Raw genomic sequence first — 24,838 nt, forward strand, 5'->3', positions numbered from 1 at the left:
CTGTGTATATGCCAACCTACCATTACAAAAACAGTACCAATCAGGTCCTAGTAAGATATGACAGGCAGGCGAGTCACTCAATGAGAGAAGCTCCATGCATATCTGAAGGTTGCAGATTAATTGACAGTCAGTGGCGGAGAGAGGATTCTCCAAAACCACACCAATGTGTTACCATGATGAGTTGTACTATAAGAGTACACACCCAGAGGTAGTTTAAATAACCGACTGCTGAAATGGGACTAATAAAGCAAGTACTGGCCAGAGAAACGGCTGGTAACGCAGACGTTCTGCCAACGTTCTCTCTCTAAAAAAAAAAACTACACAAAACAAAAACAATCTTCTTCTGAAATCTAAAATCTAGTTAAGTCTTTTTTTTAAGGCAAGGCTTTCTTTCTTTAGTTTGAGATGGCTGTGGATTTCACAGACACACAAACGTATATATGTCTCATATGTCTTGTACATGTCTCATATAGGTCTTCTAGTAAAAGGCTTTTATCCACAGCTTAGACTGTGGTCCGCAGTGTGCAGAGAAGCAACAAAGGACACAGGGATAGTTACATGAATACAGTTGAGTACTAACACGTATAACTCTGATATCCTGCACCAATGTTCCTCTGCACAACATCCCATCCTTGGATTAGCCACTTCGTTTCAAGGGCAAGTTTCCCAGACCAATATTAAGCTTAGTCCTGGACTAGAAAGCATGCGAAATGGAGAACCTCTACTGAAAGTGATTTTTAGTCTAGGAACAGGCTTAGGTTGAATCTGGTTCTGGATAACCAGCCCTAAATGTTTAGGGTTATGTGGCTTTTATCCAAGGTAGGAACCGTTGGGCAGACAACGCTTACAGACTGAATACTTTGTTTCAATATATATATTTCCTATATATACACACACACACACACACACACACACACACACACACACATCTGGTTCTGTAAAAGGATGACAATCACAACAGAGATACAGGTCTAGAGCTCCCTGTGAAATGGGAGTGAGACAAGACAGGACGGCAACTCGAGTTGGACAGTGATGGGTTTCCCCTACGGTTGAGAAATGACAGCGAGTGTTGAGTTCTGGATAGGTCCACTCAGGTCGAGAGCTGGGCCAACTCGTGGTCGCTTGACGAGCTCACCTGCCTCTCCACCCCCCTTTGCATTTTACAGGCGGCCATCCTTGCCTGAATGTCTCCCTTCTTCTCAAAGTAGTCCACCAGGGGCAGCTCGGTGAGCATCGACGCCAGCACCTGCTCGAAGGTGATGGACCAATCGCCGTCCAGCGTGCTGCCTCGCCGCTGCTGGTCGCCGGCACAGCCAATCAGGACTGTGTCGTCGGCGATATCCTCGTACTGCAGCGAACCCGTGCTCACCATGGAGTAGGACGAGACCGACGTGTCATCCTTCACTTCTTCGTCCGACGTCTGCTGGGGCGGTGTTTCCTGCTGGGCCTCCGCCAAGGCCTTACAGACCAGGGACTGTCCTGAGCTGCTTTCCCCATTCGACTCCTCTTTTTCGGGCTGGGGCAGTTCAGCGGCGGGGGTGGGAGCCTGGGTGTTGGTGGCGTCAGTTGGTTTCTTGGCGCCGTTGTTGGTGAACTTCTTGCCCACCTCTCCGATGCGCAGCAGCAGGCTGGCCACAGTGGCGATGGCGTGGTAGAGTTCCTGCTCCAGTGGGTCCTCGCTGAACATGTTGTACAGGGTCTTACACAGCTCTATGAACTGCTCCTGTAGGGGACACACACACACACAGGGGATCTCACAGAAATGGCTTCTCCAAGTGTGCATGAGTGGTCAAGTTATGGTCATCTCTCAGTACTGTGGTATGTACCTGGTTCATCCTGGGAAGGTCTTTAATGGTCTCAATCTTGGGCTCCTTCTCCTTGGCCCACATCCTCAGGTAATACTTATAGTCCTTCACCTCTGAAACAGACATCACAATTTTATACTGGATACGTAAAGCAATACCGCTTGAATCCTGCAGAGGGCAGGACAAGGAAGAATAACAATACTGCAGAAAGGTAATTAACATAGGCAGAGTGAGGCTCACCTTTCTTCTCCTCTGCATCTCCACTTCCCAACGCTTCCCCAGCCTCTTTAACCTCCTCTCCTGCAGACAGAGACAACCACCACCATCATCATGTCCACAAAACCACTACTCAGACCATCCACACCAGTGTACACACTACAGAGTGACAGGTAATAAAGTGGGTTATCTAGACAGAGATTGGAAGGTGATTACAGTTAGTTTGATTTTTGTGTTAGTTTGTGAGACATCCACTTCACAGAAGATGAGGTGAGTCAACTAGCCCACAGATACTAGGAGGGTAACAGGCAGGGATGGAAATTCCTAGCTCTGAGATGCAGGTACCACAGCTGGTCAGATAAGGGGAAAGAGATGTGATGTCATTCACACCAGAACATACCAAAGAGAGCCCAGAATGGACTGTACCAAGTGGACAGGGAGAGGAAATGAGGGGGGGGGGGGGGGGTCTCCACTCTGTATTAAGTTGTGTAATCTGCTGGTATGATTGTGTGCTCTGTCACATGGGGAGGTTATTAACAGGTTAGAGAGTGTCCTCTATGGACTACAACTAATAATTGTTTCAGAAATTGGCAGATTATTGGAATATTAGATTGACTATTCCGCCTGAAGACAGCGTGGCCACCATTTTGTTGATCAAACGTGTCTTCGTGACACAGAGAGTCACAGAGAGACAAACCTGAGGTCACTTCCTGCACCAGGAAGTCCAGATCAGACAGGAAGGGAGATTCTGGAGCGTTGAGAAGAAAACGAAACGAGATGGGGAGAGCAAGAGATTATAGAAATGAGAGAGAAATAAAAGAGAAAGAGCAATATAGAGAGAGATCAAGACAGAAAGCAAGTGAGGGAGGGAGGAGAGGAAACAGATCCAACAATACCATGATGATGAGAACACACATTCTATCAGTTAAATCAAGTAGTAGAAATTTGTTTTCCATGCACACACACACATGCAAGGGAGCAGGACTGTAGGAACCACACATTGCCTCAAGTAGAAAATCTCACCAACATGTCAAATATCACATTTACATTGTGAGCAAACTACAGTATGAGAGATGGTTACCAAGTGTGTGTGTGTATTCCCTCCTATAGAAATATAAGAGTGTATTCTCTACGCATAAGTCAACAGCAATGTGTGTGTGTGTGTGTGTGTGTACCCTGTTGAGTGTCATCGTCAGTGAAGAACTGTGTAGCCTCTAGTGCTGACTCGGCCTCCTCTGGACACAATGCTGTAAGAGAAAGAAGAAGCATGTTAGCACTAGCATGTATTATTATAATAAATACACATTGTCACTCATTCCCACACCATACACATTTTCTCCAAAACTGCTCAATTGATCCCTCTCTGAAACACTATGGTAACACACCCACATTGATGACGTTGTCCCTACAGTGACTGTACGTACTAAGATTGAATCCTACTACACCGGCTCCGACGCTCGTCAGATGTGGCTATTACAGACTACAAAAGGGAAGACCATCTGCAAGCTGCCCAGTGACACAAGTCTACCAGACGAGCTAAACGACTTCTATGGGCTCTTCGATGCAAGCAACACTGAAGCATGCAAGAGAGCACAAGCTCTTCCGGACGACTGTGTGATCACGCTCGCCGTAGCCGATGTGAGTAAGACCTTTAAACAGGTCAACATTCACAAGGCCGCAGACTGATTACCAGGACATGTACTCCGAGCATGCGCTGACCAACAGGCAAGTGTCTTCATTGACATTTTCAACCTTTCCCTGGCCGAGTCTGTAATACCAACATATTTCAAGCAGACCACCATAGTCCCTGTGCCCAAGAACACTAAGGTAACCTGCCTAAATGACTACCGACCCGTAGCACTCACGTCTATAGCCATGAAGTTCTTTGAAAGGCTGGTCATGGCTCACAACACCATTATCCCAGAAACCCTAGACCCACACCAATTTGCATACCGCCCCAACAGATCCACAGATGACACAATCTCTATTGCACTCAACACTGCCCTTTCCCACCTGGACAAAAGGAACACCTACGTGAGAATGCTGTTCATTGACTACAGTTCAGCATTCAACACCATAGTGCCCTCAAAGCTCATCACTTAAATAAGGACCCTGGGACTAAACACCTCCCTCTGCAATGGGATCCTGGACTTCCTGACGGGCTGCCCCCAGGTGGTAAGGGTAGGCAACAACACATCTGCCACGCTGATCCTCAACACAGGGGCCCCTCAGGGGTGCGTGCTTAGTCCCCTCCTGTACTCCCTGTTCACCCACGACTGCGTGGCAAAGCACGACTCCAACACCATCATTAAGTTCGCAGACAACACAACGGTGGTAGGCCTGATCGCCGACAACGATGAGACAGCCTATAGGGAGGAGGTCAGAGACCTGGCAGTGTGGTGCCAGGACAACAACCTCTCCCTCAACGTGATCAAGACAAAGGAGATGATCGTGGACTACAGGAAAAGGAGGGCCAAGCACACCCCATTCTCATCGACGGGGCTGTAGAGGAGCAGGTTGAGAGCTTCAAGTTCCTTGGCTTCCACATCACCAAGACAGTCATGAAGAGGGCACGACAACGCCTATTCCCCCTCAGGAGACTGAAAAGATTTGGCATGGGTCCCCAGATCCTCAAAAAGTTATACAGCTGCACCATCGAGAGCATCCTGACTGGTTGCATCACCGCATGGTTTGGCAACTGCTCGGCCTCCGACCACAATGCGCTACAGAGGGAGTGCGTATGGCCCAGTACATCACTGGGGCCAAGCTTCCTGCCATCTAGGACCTCTATACCAGGCGGTGTCAGAGGAAGGCCCTAAAAATTGCCAAAGACTCCAGCCACCCTAGTCAAAGACTGTTCTCTCTGCTACCGCACAGCAAGCGGTACCGGAGCACCAAGTCTAGGTCCAAAAGGCTTCTTAACAGCTTCTACTCCCAAGCCATAAGACTGCTGACAGTTAATCAAATGGCTACACAGACTATTTGCACTTTAGTCTATTTAGTAAATATTTTTCTGAACTGTTTTCTTTCTGAAAACTGCATCGTTGGTTAAGGGCTTGTAAGTAAGAATTTCACGGTAAGGTCTACACATGTTGTATTAGGCATATGACAAATAAAATTTGATTTGAGAGAGACAATTCTTCTCTTATGCGCATACATGGTGTCTGTCGCTTTACAAACACACCACCCAAAACACAGGGTCACAAGAGTGTGTGCTTGCTGGCTGACTGCAGGCTCACTTCCTCTGCATTTGTTGATTCAATAGAACTCTGTTTCTGAGTGAAAAGTGTATGAAGCCAAATAGTGAGAAGTCAGAATGGGAGTGTCAATATCCTGCAGTATTGTCTGCAATGAGTTTATCATAAGAGTTGTGTTTTCCCCCTGCTTACCTGGCGGCAGGTGAAGTTTATACAGTAACTTCAGTTTCTCTGTCATGTCTCCGTGGTACATCCCACCTGATGGAAGACATATGGTTGGTCAGTTACATAATTGGCAGCAGAGGTGGGATCCATGCTAATTAATAATAATAATAATAATCTTATAATCAACCAGTCAAATTAGGCACTGGGACTTATCCTTCTACAAACTAGCACATAATTGGTCTCGAAACTCAAAACCGACAGCCAAAACATCAATGTTGTAACCCATGTCAGTTACTATCTTCAACAGCAGCAAGTTGCAATTCCTTAATTCAAATCTCCAAACTCACTCAGGCCTGTGACAAACTCTTTGAAGTTGATGAGGCCGTCCTTGTTGCTGTCCAACAGGCGGAAGTGGCGAGCGGCCAGCGTGGCGGTGTGCGTGCCACACAGCCAGGTGCCCAGGGCCCCGAACAGCTGGCAGAACTGTCCCAGGTCGATGCGGTACTGCTCCAGGTAGGGCAGGCTGGGGTCGTGGCGCTCCGCCGCCGTGCTGCTGGCCCCCCAGTAGCAGCTCATGATGTGCTTGGCCTGCCATGTGGAAAGGGAGTGGGATGCAGGTCAGAGGTGGTATTAGCTGATTGAAACATTGAATGGATGGTCCAATGGTGCTTGACAGTTGAGGGACTTGAGTTAACGGCTTGATAATGATGGCTTATGTTGGAGGCTTTCAGGTTTACACTTGTTTGGAGCAGGAGCCACAACTTGTTTTGTTCTCAGTCTATTGATAATAGCTCGCTTGGTTGGACAACACCTAACGTGTGACAGCTGTGTGACCTGTTATCATCACCACAACCATGACCAACATGGCACAACAAACAACTATTATTTACCACCCAACACACTAAGTTGCCACACCTGTGTTTAGAACATTGCTAACAGAGAAAACTTGATGAATAAAATGTTCAAGACCAGTGTTAGGTAATGGTGTAAAAAGCCACAGGGGCGGTAATAATTATGCCGATTTCTCACCTTGAAGAAAACATAGAGTTCCTCTAGCTCCTCGATGCTAAAGGCTGAGTCGGTCATGATGGCCCTCACCTGTGGACAGACACACAGCTTTACACCAGACAGAGAAATACCTCTGGCTATGGCACATTGGACCAAGTAGGCACTGTAAGACTCCTGCATGGACATGTTTTTGTTCCAACCTTAACATCCCCTATTCAATACATCTGATATCGACAGTAGATCATTATTAAGCGAAGGTTGGAATGAAGAGTAATCTCAATGCTATGAAATTAATTTGTCAACATCAAACTACAACCATCAACGCAACGAGACAAAGAAACCAATGTCACCAAGCGCTTCAATCACGGTCACTTCTTTGACATATGAACTCACCACGCTCCTCTTCGCGGTGTCCTCCAGCGATTGGATAACCTTTAACCTCTGCTGGAACCTCATCTGCTCGATGACATCAGCACGCAGACTTCCAAACTTCTGCTCAGGGACACAGAAACAGAGGGAAAAGGCAGGTGTTAGAGAAGTTAAATAGCTTTCAATAGAGTCGGTTACAAATGTATCCCAAAGTCACTGATTTGTAGAATCTACATCAATCTCTCCTTGTTCTATGCGATTCAGTAAACAAGCGAATTGTCTTCAAGAACTAAGAATGGAATTCATTTTCAGTGAAAAAGTAATTTGGCTCTACTAGTCATGCTGGGAGCACTTGTCTTACGTCATAGGATGACTTGATGAGCTGAAACACGTCAATCTCAGGCGGTGGTTCATCACCACTGGTCAACAGGGCGTGGAGGTGGGGAATGGGAGGAGACACAGTCTGCTTGTTCACAACATTGTCCAGGTACCTGAGAGAGAGAAAAAGAGGGAACAACCAATATTTCTCAGTCCAGCGCAATATGGCAAATCCCTCACTCACCGTCCCAGTATGGTCATGGCCTCTCCCTCGTCGGTGCAGACTAGCAAATGGCCCCTCCCTGCCCTCCTTCCATCTGTTTCTCCCACCCCCCCACTCACCGTCCCAGTATGGTCATGGCCTCTCCCTCGTCGGTGCAGACTAGCAAATGGCCCCTCCCTGCCCTCCTTCCATCTGTTTCTCCCACCCCCCACTCACCGTCCCAGTATGGTCATGGCCTCTCCCTCGTCGGTGCAACCCAGCAGCGTGTCCATGTTGGCGTGCAGCACGGCCAGCGCCACCTGGAAGATGACCTTGATGCCCTCGTAGAAGAAGCAGTCGACCAGGAGCACGGCGCTGTCGAAGGGCATGACGCTGAGGAACAGCGTGAGGAACCAGGAGAGGGAGATGGTGGAGATGACGCCCAGCTCCTGCATGTGCTCGTAGAGGAGGGGGAGGCACTCACGAGTCAGCTCCTCAAATACGCCCTGGTCGACGAGAGCACCTGGGGGAGGGGGATAATTAAAAAGACATCCATACATTCCAAACCTATGCATCAAGGTTGGGGTCAATTCATTTTAGGAAGAGAAGTACAATTTAATTCATGCAATGAAACGTCACTTTCAAAACTGAATCGACCCCAGCCCATACCAACTACTGAGTTACCACTCTTAGAGCCTTCAGAAATCATTCTATTTCTATGGTAATTAGTGGCTTTGCCTTTCTATTGCCAGTCTAGCCGTCACTCACCCACAACCCTTGTGTTGTAGTAGTCAGGCAGCATCCTCTCACACAGAGCCACCAACAGCCAGAAGGCCTCCTCCTCTGTACAGTACAGCAGCAGCACCGACGTCACAATGTTCATCGCCTGGAGAGGACAGGCGTCGATCATTATGTACAACTCTTCTGCTTGTGCAGCATCACAAACATCATTTCCTGTCTTACTGAATTTGTAGTTGCAAGTTTTATTAGTTGTATGTACGGGATTCGCATGGTATACATCGTCCAATGAAATGCTTACTTGCAGGTTCTTTCTCGACAATATAACGACAGTAAGAAATAATAAAAGATAAGAATACGAAAATAAAATAAATGGCAATAGAATAGAAAAGATTTTAGCATCAGTATAATACAGGAAGGCACAATTTATAGTCCAATATTTACACGTGTTTTGGGGAAGGGGGGGGAAGTGTAGACATTGAGCAGTATAATAAGAGTCTGGTAGCAGCAGTTGTGATGTGTGTATGTGTGTGTATATATCTCTATCTCTGTGTGGTTGTGTGCATGAGTGCTATGGTGAGGAGAATCAGAGCAGGTGGTCAGTCCAGTTTGTGTTCAGCAGTCTGATTGCTTGTAGATAGAAGCTGTCTCTAAGTCTGTTGGCATCAGACCTCATTGCTCCGATACCGTCTGCTCGACTTTAGAATTAACAACAAGACAAACTGAAGAGAAGGAAGAATCAGAGACGAAAACAGGCAGACATAATAGCCTCACAGTAAAGAATAGACCACCAGACTACAGTAGTTTCCTTGCAAGGTTTCCGCTAGCTGGTAATAGGCGGCTTTTGGCTGATAAAAAAATGAGAAAATAAAATTGGCGCCGGCTAATTGTCCCGGAGAAGACGAAAAAATCCCATTGTGAAATAATGCTTTTTCGCCTATTCATTGACGGAAATACCAGTTGATGTAATTACATTTGACTGGTCATGCTTATCCGTCTGTAGGTACATTTGCAAAATTTAGTGGAATTAAATTGGTGCGTGTACAGTATATTCGTTATGCATCTTATTTATCACACATGTACAGCATACAGAGCCGTTGAGCAGAAAATCTGTCAGACAGCGCGAGCGCTGCTGCTACAACATATCAAACAATGAGCTGGACACAGTATGCATTTTGAAAACATATACTTACCGTAATTTTTGGACTATAAGCTGCGCTTTTTTTCCCCATTTTTCGACCCTGCGGTTTATATAACGGTGCGGCTAATCTATGGATTTTTACAGCTAACGGCCACTAGAAGACCTCCTAAATCTATGGACTTTACAGGTTACAGTCCACCAACTTTAACTCTATGGGCTCTATGACCGGTCCGCGCCCCCCACCTTTAAGCGGCGGGCTCCAGCAGGAAAAGCTGGAGGCCGGAAAAGAGTGAGACAGGTAGCGCGCAAAAGTAAAAGTGGAACCGAGAGACAGAACGAGAGCAAGACAGACAGACATTACGAGAGCGAGACAGTTTGTCTCTTTCCCGGCAATCCCCTCTGTGCACGAACCCTTACATATGGTAATTAAACATTAAAACACCTGTGGCTTATAGTCCAGTGCGGCTTATATATGTACACATCATTCAATATCATTCAATTTAGCTGCTGCGGCTTATACTCCGGTACGCCTTATAGTGCGGAAAATACGGTAATTGTTTGGAACCTGAACGTTTTAACCTTGCTTCAAAGTAGCCTAGTCAAAATCAGACCATATCAGTGGAGGCAATTCTTTTATATTAAACTTTATTTCGTCGTCCAGTAGCCAAAGGCACAATCCTAGTCATATTAGCAGCCCGTGCTAGTTGTTGCATATTAGAGCTCCCCGCTTTCTACATTTCTAACGGATAATTTAATCTCTGTCACATGAAACCACTGGCATGTGCCTTTTTACACCGCTATTAGCATTATGGAACAAACATTCGCGCGTAGTCTACTGCCTTGTGCGTATTGCTACGCTTATAAATGTGAAGAAATAAAAGTTTATCAACATTTTAAGCTAAACGTTCTGATCTGTTGCATCAGACTCATTGATATTTTATTTTTTATTTTTTATTTTTTATGTAGCCTAGGCCTACAGGTTGTATGAATTTGGGATCCATCGTCCCACAACTGTCCCAAAGTCTGTTTGGAATAGGCTGTTTCTTTCCCGACAAGCTGACCAATAGAATAGGTTAACTTTTATGGGGGATATTAGATTGACATTAGCTAGTGATTTTGCTATTCGTTACGCGTATTGTTGGCTGAGGAAAAGTAAATGTGGACAGTTATTCTAACATCTTCGAAGTGCACATCAGAATTCGGTAAGAACTGCACATCGTTGCATCCTCGTCTTGCATGTCCTGTTAATATGAATGACCATAATCTAAATGTGATTTCTGTAATTCTGAGCACCGTGGGTGGACGCCTTAATCAGATTACTCACCCAACACATATGGGTCCAGTACATTTCTGAAATGTCCTGTAAATTAAAAAAAAATCCAGTGCCACATTTTACTAATGGAAAGCCTGTTTCCCTGTCTCATTTCATTCAATCACTATTTCCAGGGAATGCTTAGGACACTAGGCCTTAGTTCCAATCTCATTATCAGCTTGAAGCTTTTCATGTTTCACAGTCAACTCAAACAGTCAGTCTGTTTCAGATGGCATTTTCCAGGAATTTAATTCCACTTTAGCCTTACATTGAGTTCTTTCAACTACTTCAAAGCATCCAACTCAATTGGCCACTATCTGGAACCAATTGTACATTACAGAGAAGTTTCTAAATATAACAAATAGGCCTAAGTAACAAACGGTAAAAGTGTAAGAAATCTCATAACGTCTCACAGCCAATGACCATGTTTATTGGTTTTAACGTTTAACAACAAAAAGGAACCTAACAAGTTGCCAACATCACCAGGCAAGCTCCATCCTGGAACCCACAAGGAAAACGGAAGAGGGGGGCACCCAAGAAACACCTGGCAGCGGGAGCTTGAAGCAGACACCAAAAGATCTGGCATAAGATGGAACAAGACTGAGTGTGATGGAGAGTCGTCGATGGCCTATGATACTCCCTGGAGAGCGATGAGCCTAAGTAAGTAACGTAAACAAGTTGGCATACCTGGCAGTATCCTATGCCAGGGTTGCGGCAGGCGTAGGCGGTGAGGACCCTGCGGAGGGCAGCGATGCCCATCTCATTCTGGAAGGCGTGGTGCTCGGGCATGGAGCGGTGCAGGTCCCTCTCGATCTCCTCTGTGGCCAGGGTACAGCGGCCCATGGCCTGCTCCACCAGCTCAGCATAGTAGCCAGGGTGGGTGGCCATCTCATTCTGAGCTCCTGGAGAGGGGATGGATGGATGGATGGTAGTAAAAGGGTTAATTCAATGGATCATAAGGCAGATTCAGTCAATATGGATGTCAGTCAGCAAATGATCTAATGTTTAGATCCTTTTGATTCTAACCATTGTATAACTGGTAGTTTCTTGTATCAACAACAACATGGGCTAACTTTACATATTTTCTAGAAAAACACAAAGCTGACGGATTCCTGAAAACAGACTAGTCATTGACTCTCACTCCAGATATCATTGCAGGACACAATCCTGGTCATTGAGCCTTGTTTATTAAGTGCTCATCATTTTACAAAGAGGACACAGCCAAAGTATGAAAACACATCCACATAGCAACACAATCTAAGGGCTCAGTTTCTAGGTTGTCATTATTGCGTAACCCTTGCTTAGCTAGGCCGCATGACTCAGGAATATAGTTGGTCAGCTGATCCCAGATGAGTCAGACAGGAATGACGGAGGGGAGGGGTCAGCTTGGTGACGTCGCACCACGAGGCAACAACAACACTTCCCTAGTCACCATGGCAACAGAGACACAAACACACTACCTTCAGGTCACAAGGTAGGAGTGAGTGCTTTCCTCGAGACCAACAGAATGCTGATGTACACTATATATACACTATATATCGGCTATTTCAGCCACACCCATTGCTGACAGGTGTATAAAATTGAGAACACAGCCATGCAATCCCCATAGACAAACATTGGCAGTAGAAAGGCCTTACTGAAGAGCTCAGTGACTTTCAAAGTGGTACCGTCATAGGATGCCACCTTTCCAACAAGTCAGCTGGTCAAAATTCTGCCCTGCTAGAGCTGCCCCGGTCAACTGTAAGTGCTGCTATTGTGAAGTGGAAATGTCTAGGAGCTCAGCTTCGAAGTGGTAGGCCACACAAGCGCACAGAATGGGACCGCAGAATCCTGATGCGTGTGGCGCGTAAAAATTGCCCTCGGTTGCAACACTCACTACCGAGTTCCAAACTGCCTCTGGAAGCAAAGTCAGCACAAGAACTGTTCGTTTGGAGCTTCATGAAATGGGTTTCCATGGCCGAGCAGCCGCACACAAGCCTAAGATCACCATGTGCAATGCCAAGCATCGGCTGGAGTGGTGTAAAGTAGGGTTGGCCGATACTACGATATAAATCAACGATGTTTAAAAGACATCATCGATGGCAACGACATTGTGATGTGACACAATAGTTATATATATATTTTTTTTTTTTACAGACGATAGTTTAACCTATTTGAACATGACTGACACCGCCGGAGTCGGGCAGCGCAAAACAGTGCAGCTCACAGCCGAGGGACACGCCGAATGACCTTCCTATTCGCCATAGCCTTTTTCTATAAATATGTAGGTAGACTTATCCTACTATTAACATAATGCAAGAGTAGGCCTACAATGATTGTAGATGGAGCGGAGTGTGCCAAAAGATGCGCAAAATGTCAGGTAACATTTATCTCGCTCACCTCTCCAATGTCGGATGATCATGGGCCTTTTGCTGCGGACACTACGATCTCTGGCTTGTTTTAAAAGCTTAAAATTCCCTTTTTGTCCCAATCCCCATTTTATTTGAATGTCACTTGTTGGTCTAAGCATATCTTTCATGATCAACTTTCAAATGAATCTAGGAGGCCAGTAACAGAGTTCCATCTCAGAAAGTTGTGTTTGCGAATTGCCTAAATAAAAACATGATATGGTAATCATGTGAGAGAGAGAACCGACAATTGCAAGACAGAATAATAGAATGAGAAGTTTAAACAACCCGTATAAGTTTCTGGCCTCCACCTGACCAAAGCTTTAGGAGAAACAAATTGTGTGCCACCGGAAAATCCTTGCAAACCAAACAGCCAATAATATAGGCCTACACTAGGCTACTGTCAATAAAATGTGCAGTAAATGTTAATTGTTAAACTTCTAAACAGATATTTAGATTATTGTGGAAGTGTTTATTCCTATCCTTGAATTGTGCAAGGGGCATTACATAAGCTCCCACAGCAGCAATTTCGATAAGCAGTAACAAAAAATAAATGTTGCCTATTAAAAGAATAACACACATTTGAATAGGCTACAAATTACAAAATAAATAAAGTAAACAAAATAAGTACAAAATTAACCAAATAAATTACAGTGCAAATAAGTTTAAGGTGTGATTCATCACTACAGAGAACACGTTTCCACTGCTCCAGAGTCCAATGGCAGCGAGCTTTACACTAGGGTTGGGCGATGTCTGGAATGACACATCGTCCCATCCAAACATTGTCGAGATACGATTGTATCATCTATTTTTATTTTACTTGGGGCAGCGCTGCGTTGCAATGCAGTAAACGATCTGTAATGCAGCCTGTGTCATGCACAAACCACCGATTTTAAAGTCTATTCATTAGACTACAATGTGGAAATCATCTTACCAATATTGTATTTTCTTGTGTGCAAATAAATAAATATCAACCAATGTGGTACCGATAATTTTGAATGGTGATTTGGAACCAAACGTTGTAGGCTACAGTGTGATACGAGACCCTTTCAATGGTGATTTCGGACAATTTCCACTGATAGAGTGTGCATGTTCACAATAGAAGACATCACTGAGCAGTCTTCTTGGGAGAACTAAGCAAACAGTCACACTCAGTGCGCAACAGTGGGCCAGCGCAGAGCTCACATCCTACCTTCTCTAAGATGTAATCGGAGGAGATGATGACCCACTGGCATCGTGGAGAGGGAATGAGGGTCGCTTTCCGCTCTTGGCCAACATCGCCCTCAAATACCTCTGAATCTGTGCAAAAAGCGTTCCGTCTGAACGTGTTTTCAGTAGGCAAAATTGTTACCCCACTCCGTAGTCTATTAAAGCCAGAAAAGGTGAACATGCTTGTGTTTCTTGCCAGAAACCTTAAGGTAGGTTAATATAACGAAAACAAAAATAGTCTGAATGGTTCTTCATTGCACTTTTTATTTGTTTAATTTTTAAAGCCTGTATTCACAGATGCATCTTTTCAAAATAAATGTAGCCTAGGCTAGAATATTCTGCTCGTTGAACATCTCATTCCAAAATCATGGGCATTAATATGGAGTTGGTCCACACTTTGCTGCTATAACAGCCTCCACTCTTCTGGAAAGGCTTTCCACTAGATGTTGGAACATTGCTGCGGGGACTTGCTTCCATTCAGCCACAAGAGCGTTAGTGAGGTCGGGCACTGATGTTGGGCGATTAGGCCTGGCTCGCAGTCGGCGTTCCAATTAATCCCAAAGGCGTCTGATGGGGTTGAGGTAAGGGCTCTGTGCAGGCTACTTAAGTTATTCCATACCGATCTCGACAAACCATTTCTGTATGGACCTTGCTTTGTGCACAGGGGCATTGTCATGCTGAAACAGGAAAGGGCTTTCCCTAAACTGTTGCAACAAAGTTGGAAGCACAGAATCGTCTAGAATGTCATTGTATGCTGTAGGGTTAAGATTTCCCTTCACTGGAACTATGGGGCCTAGCCCGAACCATGAAAAACAGCCCCAGACCATTATTCCTCCTCCACCAAACTTTACTGTTGGCATCCGTCAAACCCAGATTCGTCTGTCGGACTGCCAGATGGTGAAGCGTGATTCATCACTCCACAGAACGTGTTTCCACTGCTCCAGAGTCCAATTGCGGCGAGCTTTACACCACTCCAGCCGACACTTGGCATTGCGCATGGTGATCTTAGGCTTGTGTGCAGCTGCTCGGCCATAGAAACCCATTTCATGAAGCTCCCGACAAACAGTTATTGTGCTGACGTTGCTTCCAGCGGCAGTTTGGAACTTGGTAGTGAGTCTTGCAAACGAGGACAGATGATTTTTACGTGCTACGAACTAACTAGTTGGAAAGGTGGCATCCTATGACAGTGCCACATTGAAAATCACTGTGCTCTTCAGTAAGGCCATTCTACTGCCAATGTCTGTCTATGGAGATTGCATGGCTGTGTGCTCGATTTTATACACCTGTCAGAAACAGGTGTGGCTGAAATAGCCGAATCCATTCATTTGAAGGGGTGTCCACATACTTTTGTATATATAGTGTATATTCAACCTTCAAATGCTGCCATTCAAAATCATCATGTTTGAAGAAACCTTACAGGCTATTATTGCATGTATTTGTTTCTATTTGGTAAATGATCTACCTGACCTTTACAATCTACAATTCTGTTGACTTCACAGTACAGGCCTATTGGCTTTCTGCTAGCTCCACCTAAACCAAACTTTAACCCTCAAAGCTAGTCTGTAGGTGCTTAGTGGTGTATTTGAGAACTGGTACAAGAACAGAAACCATTTGGAGGGAAGAGTTCCTCTGCAATGATACCTACTTGTGGTTGTGGTTGGTGGTTGGTGGTTTGAAACCCCACAGAGGTGCTGCCAAAAACAGCCCAAAGACATAGTGCATCTGTGCTAGAGTAGGAGTGGCCTAGTGGTTGGAACCATGGGCCACATATAGACTACACAGCCAAAGCAGAAGTTTAGGAACGTATCGTGACTTCCATCAGAAAAACTGAGTGCAATGACTGCATATTGGATGCTCCAGTTAAGACATTTGCTAAATGGAGCATGGTTTCTATGTGGGCTAACCCAAAACCTGCCATGAAAAGCATTTACTCTTTGGGGAGATATAGGCTGAGAAAGTTCTAGAAATTAAATTGTAGAAAACAAGATGTCTACCTGAGAAGAGCAGCCATAGCTCCCCTCGGAGGCTCTCAGGGATCCCGTTGAGCACCAGCTCTCTGGTCTTCGAGGTACGGTACATACACACACCCCTGCCAAACTCAAAGAAGTGGATGTTCCACGACTCCTCTTTCATCTTCTCCTTGGTCTGAGAAGGAGAAAGAAATAGAAGGGGGTGGGGGGGGGGGGGGGGGGGGTCAGTATATCAGTATGACCCCCCCCCCAAAAAAAGACATCAAGCTAAAGGTCTGTTATAACAATATAATGACATTGGTGATCAATGACCAGAATGCTGTAAGGCCATGGTGTCCATGTTCCTTTGGCACCATGAGCAAAGCAAACAGAGTCAAAGAGCTACTACTAAGACAACGAATGTCGATGCGGGCACCGTTTCCAATGAGCCAGGCCTGATTTACAATCCTTGAGTTTGGGAACCTAAAGCAGAGCTAGCTAGATAGATGAACAGATGGTGGCCTTCAAGTGTCAAATTTCAAGCTTGCCTATGCATACACTTGGCTAAGATAACATTTCCTCTCATGTAATGTTAACCATGATAGGACCAGAACCATAGATACGGCATACATTAGCCTACATTCTAAAGCATCAAACAGAGAGACCACACTGAAATAATAAAACCCTATAAAAAAAACGGGTAGGATATTCTAAGAGCATAAGACAGTCTAAGCCGTTGACATGGGTCTGGGAGTGGGGTTGGACTTACAGCTTTGGGTCCGTGGTCCTCTGGGTCGTCCTTCTGGTAGATGCGGAGCAGGCCCTGTGTGGCTGTTGGCAGGCTGGGGCTGTAGTGACGACCCTGGGACGGTTCCCCTGCTGCACCCGTGGGTGTGGGGAGGCTGGAGGAGAGAGGGGTGGTACTGGGGCTGGGAGAACCCTGGGGAGAAAGTGGAGATAGTGGATTTAAAGGGGTATTATGAGCTAAAACATAACAGCTGGATATCCTGTCATGCAAAAAAAATAAGTAAGGTGGGAGAGAATATAAGGACATTTCGATATACAGTATGTAATAAACGAATGCATTCAAAGAAGTCATTCGGCCAAAAGCATGACCGTGAATGAGTGGTTATATCATATTAATGTCATCTAGAAAGTAGCGGAAAGATTACAGAATACATCAAAAAGCCATATTATGTATCACAATCTCGTTCATAGGGTCGCAAAAATCACAGTAACTTTCCACAAATTCCCAGGCTTTCCAGAAATCACAGTTGGAACATTCACAGAATCAGGAGTGAATAAGCAGGAAATCTGGAATCTTCCTACCAGGATTTCAGGAAATTTGGGGAAAGTTATCAGAATTTTGCAACCCTACTCTTTCACGACAGAGTGTGACTGACAGTTCAAAGGGCCCACCCAAACAGCACACATCCCCTCTGATTGACTCACTGAATAGCTACTGAGGGCCAGCGGGTGGCTGTCGCTCCACAGCTTGTCGGGTGTGCGCTGCAGGAAGTCGGAGATGCGCTGGACCAGGAAGTCACGGTCTTTGAGGTTGGCGAAGAGGAAGGTCATCTTGTTCTTGGTGCTGATGGACACGGGGCAGGGCAAGACGCTGCTGCTGTCTGCCTTCTCCACAATGGACACCTAGAGAGAAGGAGGGAGGAGAACGATGGGGAGAGAGAGAGAGAGAGAAAGGGGAGGGGAGAGTGCTTTGTTTATTTACTTATTGATCTAATGTACAACTTTAAGAACATTAGGCACATCCCACGAGGGTATGTTATGTCACCCGTGAAAAAAGAAAGACAGATAGACAGAGGGTGAGAAAGTGAGAGTGAAAAAGATTGCCAGAAAGAAAACGCGAGAAAGAGGGAGGCAGGATATAGGGAAAGAGACAGGATATAGGGAAAGAGACAGAGAGAGAGACAGGATATAGGGAAAGAGAGAGAGATAGGATATAGGGAAAGAGAGAGACAGAGAGGCAGGATATAGGGAAAGAGAGAGAGACAGGATATAGGGAAAGAGACAGGATAAAGAGAGAGAGAGACAGAGAGGCAGGATATAGGGAAAGAGAGAGACAGAGGCAGGATATAGGGAAAGAGAGAGACAGAGGCAGGATATAGGGAAAGAGAGAGACAGAGGCAGGATATAGGAAAAGAGAGAGACAGAGGCAGGATATAGGGAAAGAGAGAAACAGAGGCAGGATATAGGGAAAGAGAGAGGCAGGATATAGGGAAAGAGAGAGACAGAGGCAGGATATAGGGAAAGAGGCAGGATATAGGGAAAGAGAGGCAGGATATAGGGAAAGAGACAGAGAGATAGGATATAGGGAAAGAGAGAGACAGAGGCAGGATATAGGGAAAGAGACAGACAGAGAGGCAGAATATAGGGAAAGAGACAGAGAGAGAGACAGAGAGGCAGGATATAGGGAAAGAGACAGAGAGAGAGACAGAGAGGCAGGATATAGGGAAAGAGACAGAGAGAGAGACAGAGAGGCAGGATGCCGGAAACGAAAGAAAAGGGCATGCTTGTGTTGTGTGTGTGTAGGTACCTCTCTGAGGGGGATGATGAGTTGACAGAGGTCCTCCTCACGGCTGCAGAAGCAGATGTAGTTGTTGGAGACAAACAGCTGGCCCACGATGTGCATCTTGGCGAAGGGCGTCCACAGCGTGCAGTCTGTGTGTCCGTCCAGGCGCTCGTCCGGGGTCAGGCGGAACAGCGCCCTGTAGCGCTCGTTCTTGGCCCGTGCGTCCAGGTCCCTGAAGTTGATATCCAATAGTGAGACAGGAGAGGAATAAATTAGTACAGATACGGTAAATATGTACACATGAAAAAAAATAATGTCTTCAAAGTTATGTATCGGTGAGATGCAGAAAATTGAGGACCATTATTATGAAATCTGGTGTGTTAGGAGGAACAATACACACCCTGCTGCCTTTCAGGACCTGAATTGCCTACCCCTGTTCTCTGGAGGTTGAACAAGCAAGTTCTTGGAAGAACCCTCCATTTCAGTGAAAACATCAATTATGGTCAGAAAAAGAATGAAATTCCTGACTCATCTCTCTTGAACCTTGAAACCTCGTACCTCTTGAGTGCCGAGACGTTCTTGAGCGTCTTGCACGCCTTGGGCAGCGAGCGGTCGGCGGCAAAGCCCTCGTTGTCCAGCAGCTGGCGCATGGCGATGGTGGCCAGCTGCTCCATGAGCTTGAAGGTGTCGTTGATGTTGAGGAACATGGAGAAGTAGTGCTCTGTGTGCCGCGTGCTCACCCGCACGCTCTCCGGGAACACCAGCGTGGCGTTCTTCTCAAGACGGGTCACCTCTGTCCACTGCACCACCAGAGTCACTATAAGGGGAGAGGGGGGACGGGAGGAGAGAGAAAGGAAGACAGAGAGAGGGATAAGAGGGAGAGAGATAGAAGGTGTACAGTAGAGAGGAAGAAAGAGGTAGATTTCATAGAAATCCATTTGAGAGAATTCAATTTGCTGGGGGTAGCTGCTGAAGTGGGGCTACCTCAACACACGCACAAACACAACACTGTATGTCCTTTCACACACTCTCTCTAAGCCCCCATTCTCTTAAGATCGCTGCCCATATACTGCCCATTTCATTCATTCTCAGACGCATGCTCACACACATTCTATGCATGTCGGGCGGGCGAGCACACACACACACACTCACCTTCTTTCCCCAGGAGGAAGGAGTAGAAGCAGAGGTGGTTGACGCTGAGGTAGACCCAGCCCTGGCGGGGCACACGGCCTTTCCAGTAGCTACACGAGTAGTAGTTGACCAGCTTCTCCTCGCCGGGCATGCCAAACAGCTTTCTCATCTTCTGCTCGGCCTCGCGGAACTTGCCGGAGTCCTCGTCCTCCTGGGCCGCTTTGCTCTTGTTCTCCTCTGCGATGATGCCCTAGATAGAAAGAGTGGAAGAAGAGGGAGTTCAGATTCTGTGCCAATGTGCATGAACACATCACTTAGAATGACATTTTCCAGATCGTGTGGATTTCAGTCAATGTGACAATGACGCATAGATCTGCTCTTAATAGAGGAACTGAGTCAGCAGCTTACATAACACGGGAGCAACAATTAAGACATAGACTAACCCAAGGTTTGACCATAGAATTGGAATGTGTTCTAATTCTATGAGGTTGAACTATGCTTTGTGGCAGCAGTGCCTACCGAGATCTTCCCCTTGACGAAGGTGGTGATGTCTTCGTCATTGTCGAAGATGGAGAGCGTCTGGAGCAGGTTGGTCTCCAGCCACTCCCAGTGCTCTGTGATCTCCTTCCGGGAGGAGCCTGGGAAAACACAGTATTTCCCCACATCAAGGAGAGGTCTCTTTAGACCTGATGATAATGGATCGCATTTATATAGGCCTAGTGCTTTTTATCGTTTTATTTAAATAAGCTAGCTTCAAAACAGTTTGGCTATCCCAGAATATTCAGAGGTGTCGTGGCATGGTTTTGTACCCACCACACGCGATGCTCCAGAAGATCTGGGAGTCCCCTGTCTGGTGCAGGATCCTATAGGGAGCCACTCTGGCACTGGAGTCCAGGACCACATCCATGGTGCCCACCAACAACCCTAAAGAAAAACAGCACAACAAATTAGGCATGAATCCCAATTGGAGACTACAGGTCAACCATGCAAAATATTAAAATAGCTGGCTGGAGGAGTCCTAACTTTGCATGGGTGACTTTTAATCTACTTTCTGGGTTAACAAAGGTTATTTGGCCTAGATATGAACTGACATCCATTTTATTTAGGTTGCGTGAGGAAGTCCAACGCCTGTTGAGGCCCAATGTCAGATAATACAGACATGCATTGAAACTCACGTGTGTGTACGCACGCGCACACACCTCAAGAATTTCTACATGATGTACTATTTCATTGCCTACATTTTACTGTCGTACGTGGCGGGTTATTTACTGTAGGCTAGTCTAAGACCTGGCGTATGTTCCTAGAACTCGTCAGCAAAAGCAGTCATCCAGATAGAAAGCCAACACAGCTGCAGTGGTGCTGTAGCCTTTAGACAAGGACTTGAGGGAGAGATATCTGAATTAAAGGGAAACATCATAAATCCTTGTGAATGAAAGGCCACTTGTGTTGAGTCACCTAAAATGAGACTTGACTATCTAATTCAGTACAAATCTAACTAAATGATGAGTGTTGGACTAGATAGCTTCCTAGCCTAAAGAGTTATTTAATATGAAATAGTTTTTCCATTACATGCCATTGTTATTCCCTTTATTACGGGAGACAGCTAACGTTATCTACAGTTGAAGTCGGAAGTTTACATACACCTTAGCCAAATACATTTAAACTCAGTTTTTCACAATTCCTGACATTTAATCCTAGTAAAAATTCCCCGTCTTAGGTCAGTTAGGATCACCACTTTATTTTAAGAAAGTGAAATGTCAGTATAATAGTAGAGAGAATGAATTATTTCAGCTTTTATTTCATTCATCACATTCCCAGTGGGTCAGAAGTTTATATACACTCAATTAGTATTTGGTAGCGTTGCCTTTAAATTGTTTAACTTGGGTCAAACGTTTTGGGTAGCCTTCCCACAATGAATTGGGTGGATTTTGCCCCATTCCTCCTGACAGAGCTGGTGTAACTGAGTCAGGTTTGTAGGCCTCCTTGCTCGCACACGCTTTTTCAGTTCTGCCCACACACTTTCTATAGGATTGAGGTCAGGGCTTTGTGATGGCCACTCCAATACCTTGACTTTGTTGTCCTTAAGCCATTTTGCCACAACTTTGGAAGTATGTTTGGGGTCAATGTCCATTTGGAAGACCCATTTGCGACCAAGCTTTAACTTCCTGACTGATGTCTTGAGATGTTGCTTCAATATATCCACATAATTTTCCTTACTCATGATGCCATCTATTTTGTGAAGTGCAACAGTCCCTCCTGCAGTAAAGTACCCCCACAGCATGATGCTGCCACCCCCATGCTTCACGGTTGGGATGGTGTTCTTCGGCTTGCAAGCCACCCCCTTTTTCCTCCAAACATAACGATGGTCATTATGGCCAAAAAGTTATATTTTTGTTTCATCAGACCAGAGGACATTTCTCCAAAAAGTACGATCTTTGTCCCCATGTGCAGTTGCAAACCGTAGTCTGGCTTTTTTATGGCGGTTTTGGAGCAGTGGCTTCTTCCTTGCTGAGCGGCCTTTCAGGTTATGTCGATATAGGACTCGTTTTACTATGGATATACAGTGGGGGAAAAAGTATTTAGTCAGCCACCAATTGTGCAAGTTCTCCCACTTAAAAATATGAGAGAGGCCTGTAATTTTCATCATAGGTACACGTCAACTATGACAGACAAAATGAGAAAAAAAAATCCAGAAAATCACATTGTAGGATTTTTAATGAATTTATTTGCAAATTATGGTGGAAAATAAGTATTTGGTCAATAACAAAAGTTTCTCAATACTTTGTTATATACCCTTTGTTGGCAATGACACAGGTCACATTTTTTCTGTAAGTCTTCACAAGGTTTTCACACACTGTTGCTGGTATTTTGGCCCATTCCTCCATGCAGATCTCCACTAGAGCAGTGATGTTTTGGGGCTGTCACTGGGCAACACGGACTTTCAACTCCCTCCAAAGACTTTCTATGGGGTTGAGATCTGGAGACTGGCTAGGCCACTCCAGGACCTTGAAATGCTTCTTACGAAGCCACTCCTTCGTTGCCCGGGCGGTGTGTTTGGGATCATTGTCATGCTGAAAGACCCAGCCACGTTTCATCTTCAATGCCCTTGCTGATGGAAGGAGGTTTTCACTCAAAATCTCACGATACATGGCCCCATTCATTCTTTCCTTTACACGGATCAGTCATCCTGATCCCGTTGCAGAAAAACAGCCCCAAAGCATGATGTTTCCACCCCCATGCTTCACAGTAGGTATGGTGTTCTTTGGATGCAACTCAGCATTCTTTGTCCTCCAAACACGACGAGTTGAGTTTTTACCAAAAAGTTATATTTAGGTTTCATCTGACATTCTCCCAATCCTCTTCTGGATCATCCAAATGCACTCTAGCAAACCTCAGACGGGCCTGGACATGTACTGGCTTAAGCAGGGGGACACATCTGGCACTGCAGGATTTGAGTCCCTGGCGGCGTAGTGCGTTACTGATGGTAGGCTTTGTTACTTTGGTCCCAGCTCTCTGCAGGTCATTCACTAGGTCCCCCCGTGTGGTTCTGTGATTTTTGCTCACCGTTCTTATGATCATTTTGACCCCACGGGGTGAGATCTTGCGTGGAGCCCCAGATCGAGGGAGATTATCAGTGGTCTTGTATGTCTTCCATTTCCTAATAATTGCTCCCACAGTTGATTTCTTCAAACCAAGCTGCTTACCTATTGCAGATTCAGTCTTCCCAGCCTGGTGCAGGTCTACAATTTTGTTTCTGGTGTCCTTTGACAGCTCTTTGGTCTTGGCCATAGTGGAGTTTGGAGTGTGACTGTTTGAGGTTGTGGACAGGTGTCTTTTATACTGATAACAAGTTCAAACAGGTGCCATTAATACAGGTAACGAGTTACAGGTCTGTGAGAGCCAGAAATCTTGCTTGTTTGTAGGTGACCAAATACTTATTTACTGAAAAAAACGAGGTTGAATCATGTCAGTGATCTTCAGTTTGAAAAGTCGAAGTTCTAGAAAGAGGCCTGAGTTGGACACAAAGAATAGATAGATGAGGGAAGTGGTAGACAACATTCTGCCGGGGTGAGGTCATGTGAGGTGCTGATTGTACTGAGATTGTGACAGACGGTTAAATGGTGTCCCTTGAGAAGGCAAGAACAAGACCTATGTCAGTAGAAGTGCAGTATTATCGAAAATACTTGGAATATGGAGGAGGAATGGTGGGAAAAAGAGGTAGAGGAGGCCTAAGAGAGAGAGGGAGGAAGAGCGTGTGCAGTGGGTTAAAAATTGCGGGGAAAGGTAGATGGTTTGTTAAAGAAGAAAGTAGAAAGTGTAAGCAAAGTGAGCTGAAGACAGGAGGAGAAATGGACGTGTATGAGGGCGAAGTATCGGAGGTGGTAGGTGTGGTGAAGTTCTCGGATCTCGAGGCTTGCACCGACTGTCAGGAAAAAGATGAGTCTGTGACAGTAGGGGTGAAGTTTTTGGAAAAAGTGGACCGTTGCCTTTTGGCTGAGTTCCAAGTTCTCATGAATGCAGCAATAGTCTACTAGCTGTGTAACGTTACTGTTTAGCGATGCATGTGAGAAAATGCACATACTTCTACCGCGTTCAAAACAACTAGGAACTCAAAAATCTCCAAGTTCAGACATCTGTGCGTTCATGACAACTGGGAACTCTGGGGAAAAAAAGGGGCTCCGACTGGGAAAAATGGTTTTCCACCTCGGAAACAATGCTAACGTTAGCTAGTTAGCTCCACTTTTTCCACGTCAACACAACAGCTAGCCTGTGCGCTAGGTAGCATGCTAACACCCAAGCCTGCTAGTTAGCTATACTAAAGCCCTCATTACTAATGCAAGACATTAGCCAACACAAATTACATTTTTCAGAAAGCAGTTACACCAAAAAATTGAATTTCATAGTTACCAGTGATGCCCCCTCCTTTGCCATGGCCCTTTCTCCGCTGGAGAATGAAGAAGGGGTTCGCCCTTTCGCTCACCCACAGAGCGTTAGCAAGCAATACCTCCTCCGGAGTTATCCACATTTTGAATTACCTTTTTCCAAATGACGCACTTATTAGGCTGCACCGTGTACGTTAACAGACTTTACACAGGCCTGTTTTGCAGACGTGTTGCCTGCTGTTTTGAGTTCATGTCCACAGGCAGTCCGTCTGCGCAGC

General features: G+C 45.6%; 1 protein-coding gene across 2 annotated transcripts; it reads right to left on the reverse strand.

Annotated features, from left to right (window-relative positions):
• Positions 1 to 381: 381 nt before the first annotated feature.
• LOC311105045 (TBC1 domain family member 9B-like) lies at positions 382 to 24,838 on the reverse strand. 2 transcript variants are annotated; one of them, XM_084147031.1, is made up of 22 exons: positions 24,586 to 24,838; positions 20,491 to 20,601; positions 20,197 to 20,315; positions 19,699 to 19,927; positions 19,105 to 19,363; positions 18,571 to 18,778; positions 17,469 to 17,666; positions 16,786 to 16,956; positions 16,062 to 16,212; positions 11,159 to 11,373; positions 8,049 to 8,166; positions 7,518 to 7,803; positions 7,122 to 7,251; positions 6,785 to 6,883; positions 6,413 to 6,481; positions 5,731 to 5,971; positions 5,411 to 5,476; positions 3,197 to 3,268; positions 2,719 to 2,769; positions 2,046 to 2,105; positions 1,827 to 1,918; positions 382 to 1,723 (listed from the first exon to the last, which is right to left on the reverse strand). In XM_084147031.1, exons 1-22 carry the CDS (start codon positions 24,701 to 24,703, stop codon positions 1,091 to 1,093), a joined length of 3,696 nt encoding a protein of 1,231 aa, XP_084003157.1. In that variant the 5' UTR covers positions 24,704 to 24,838; the 3' UTR covers positions 382 to 1,090. The 2 variants fall into 2 exon arrangements, with proteins under 2 accessions (XP_084003157.1, XP_084003158.1); XM_084147032.1 differs by lacking the exon at positions 2,719 to 2,769.

The sequence above is a fragment of the Coregonus lavaretus genome, assembly GCF_964263955.1.
Source record: "Coregonus lavaretus genome assembly, chromosome: 29".
NCBI lineage: Eukaryota > Metazoa > Chordata > Actinopteri > Salmoniformes > Salmonidae > Coregonus > Coregonus lavaretus.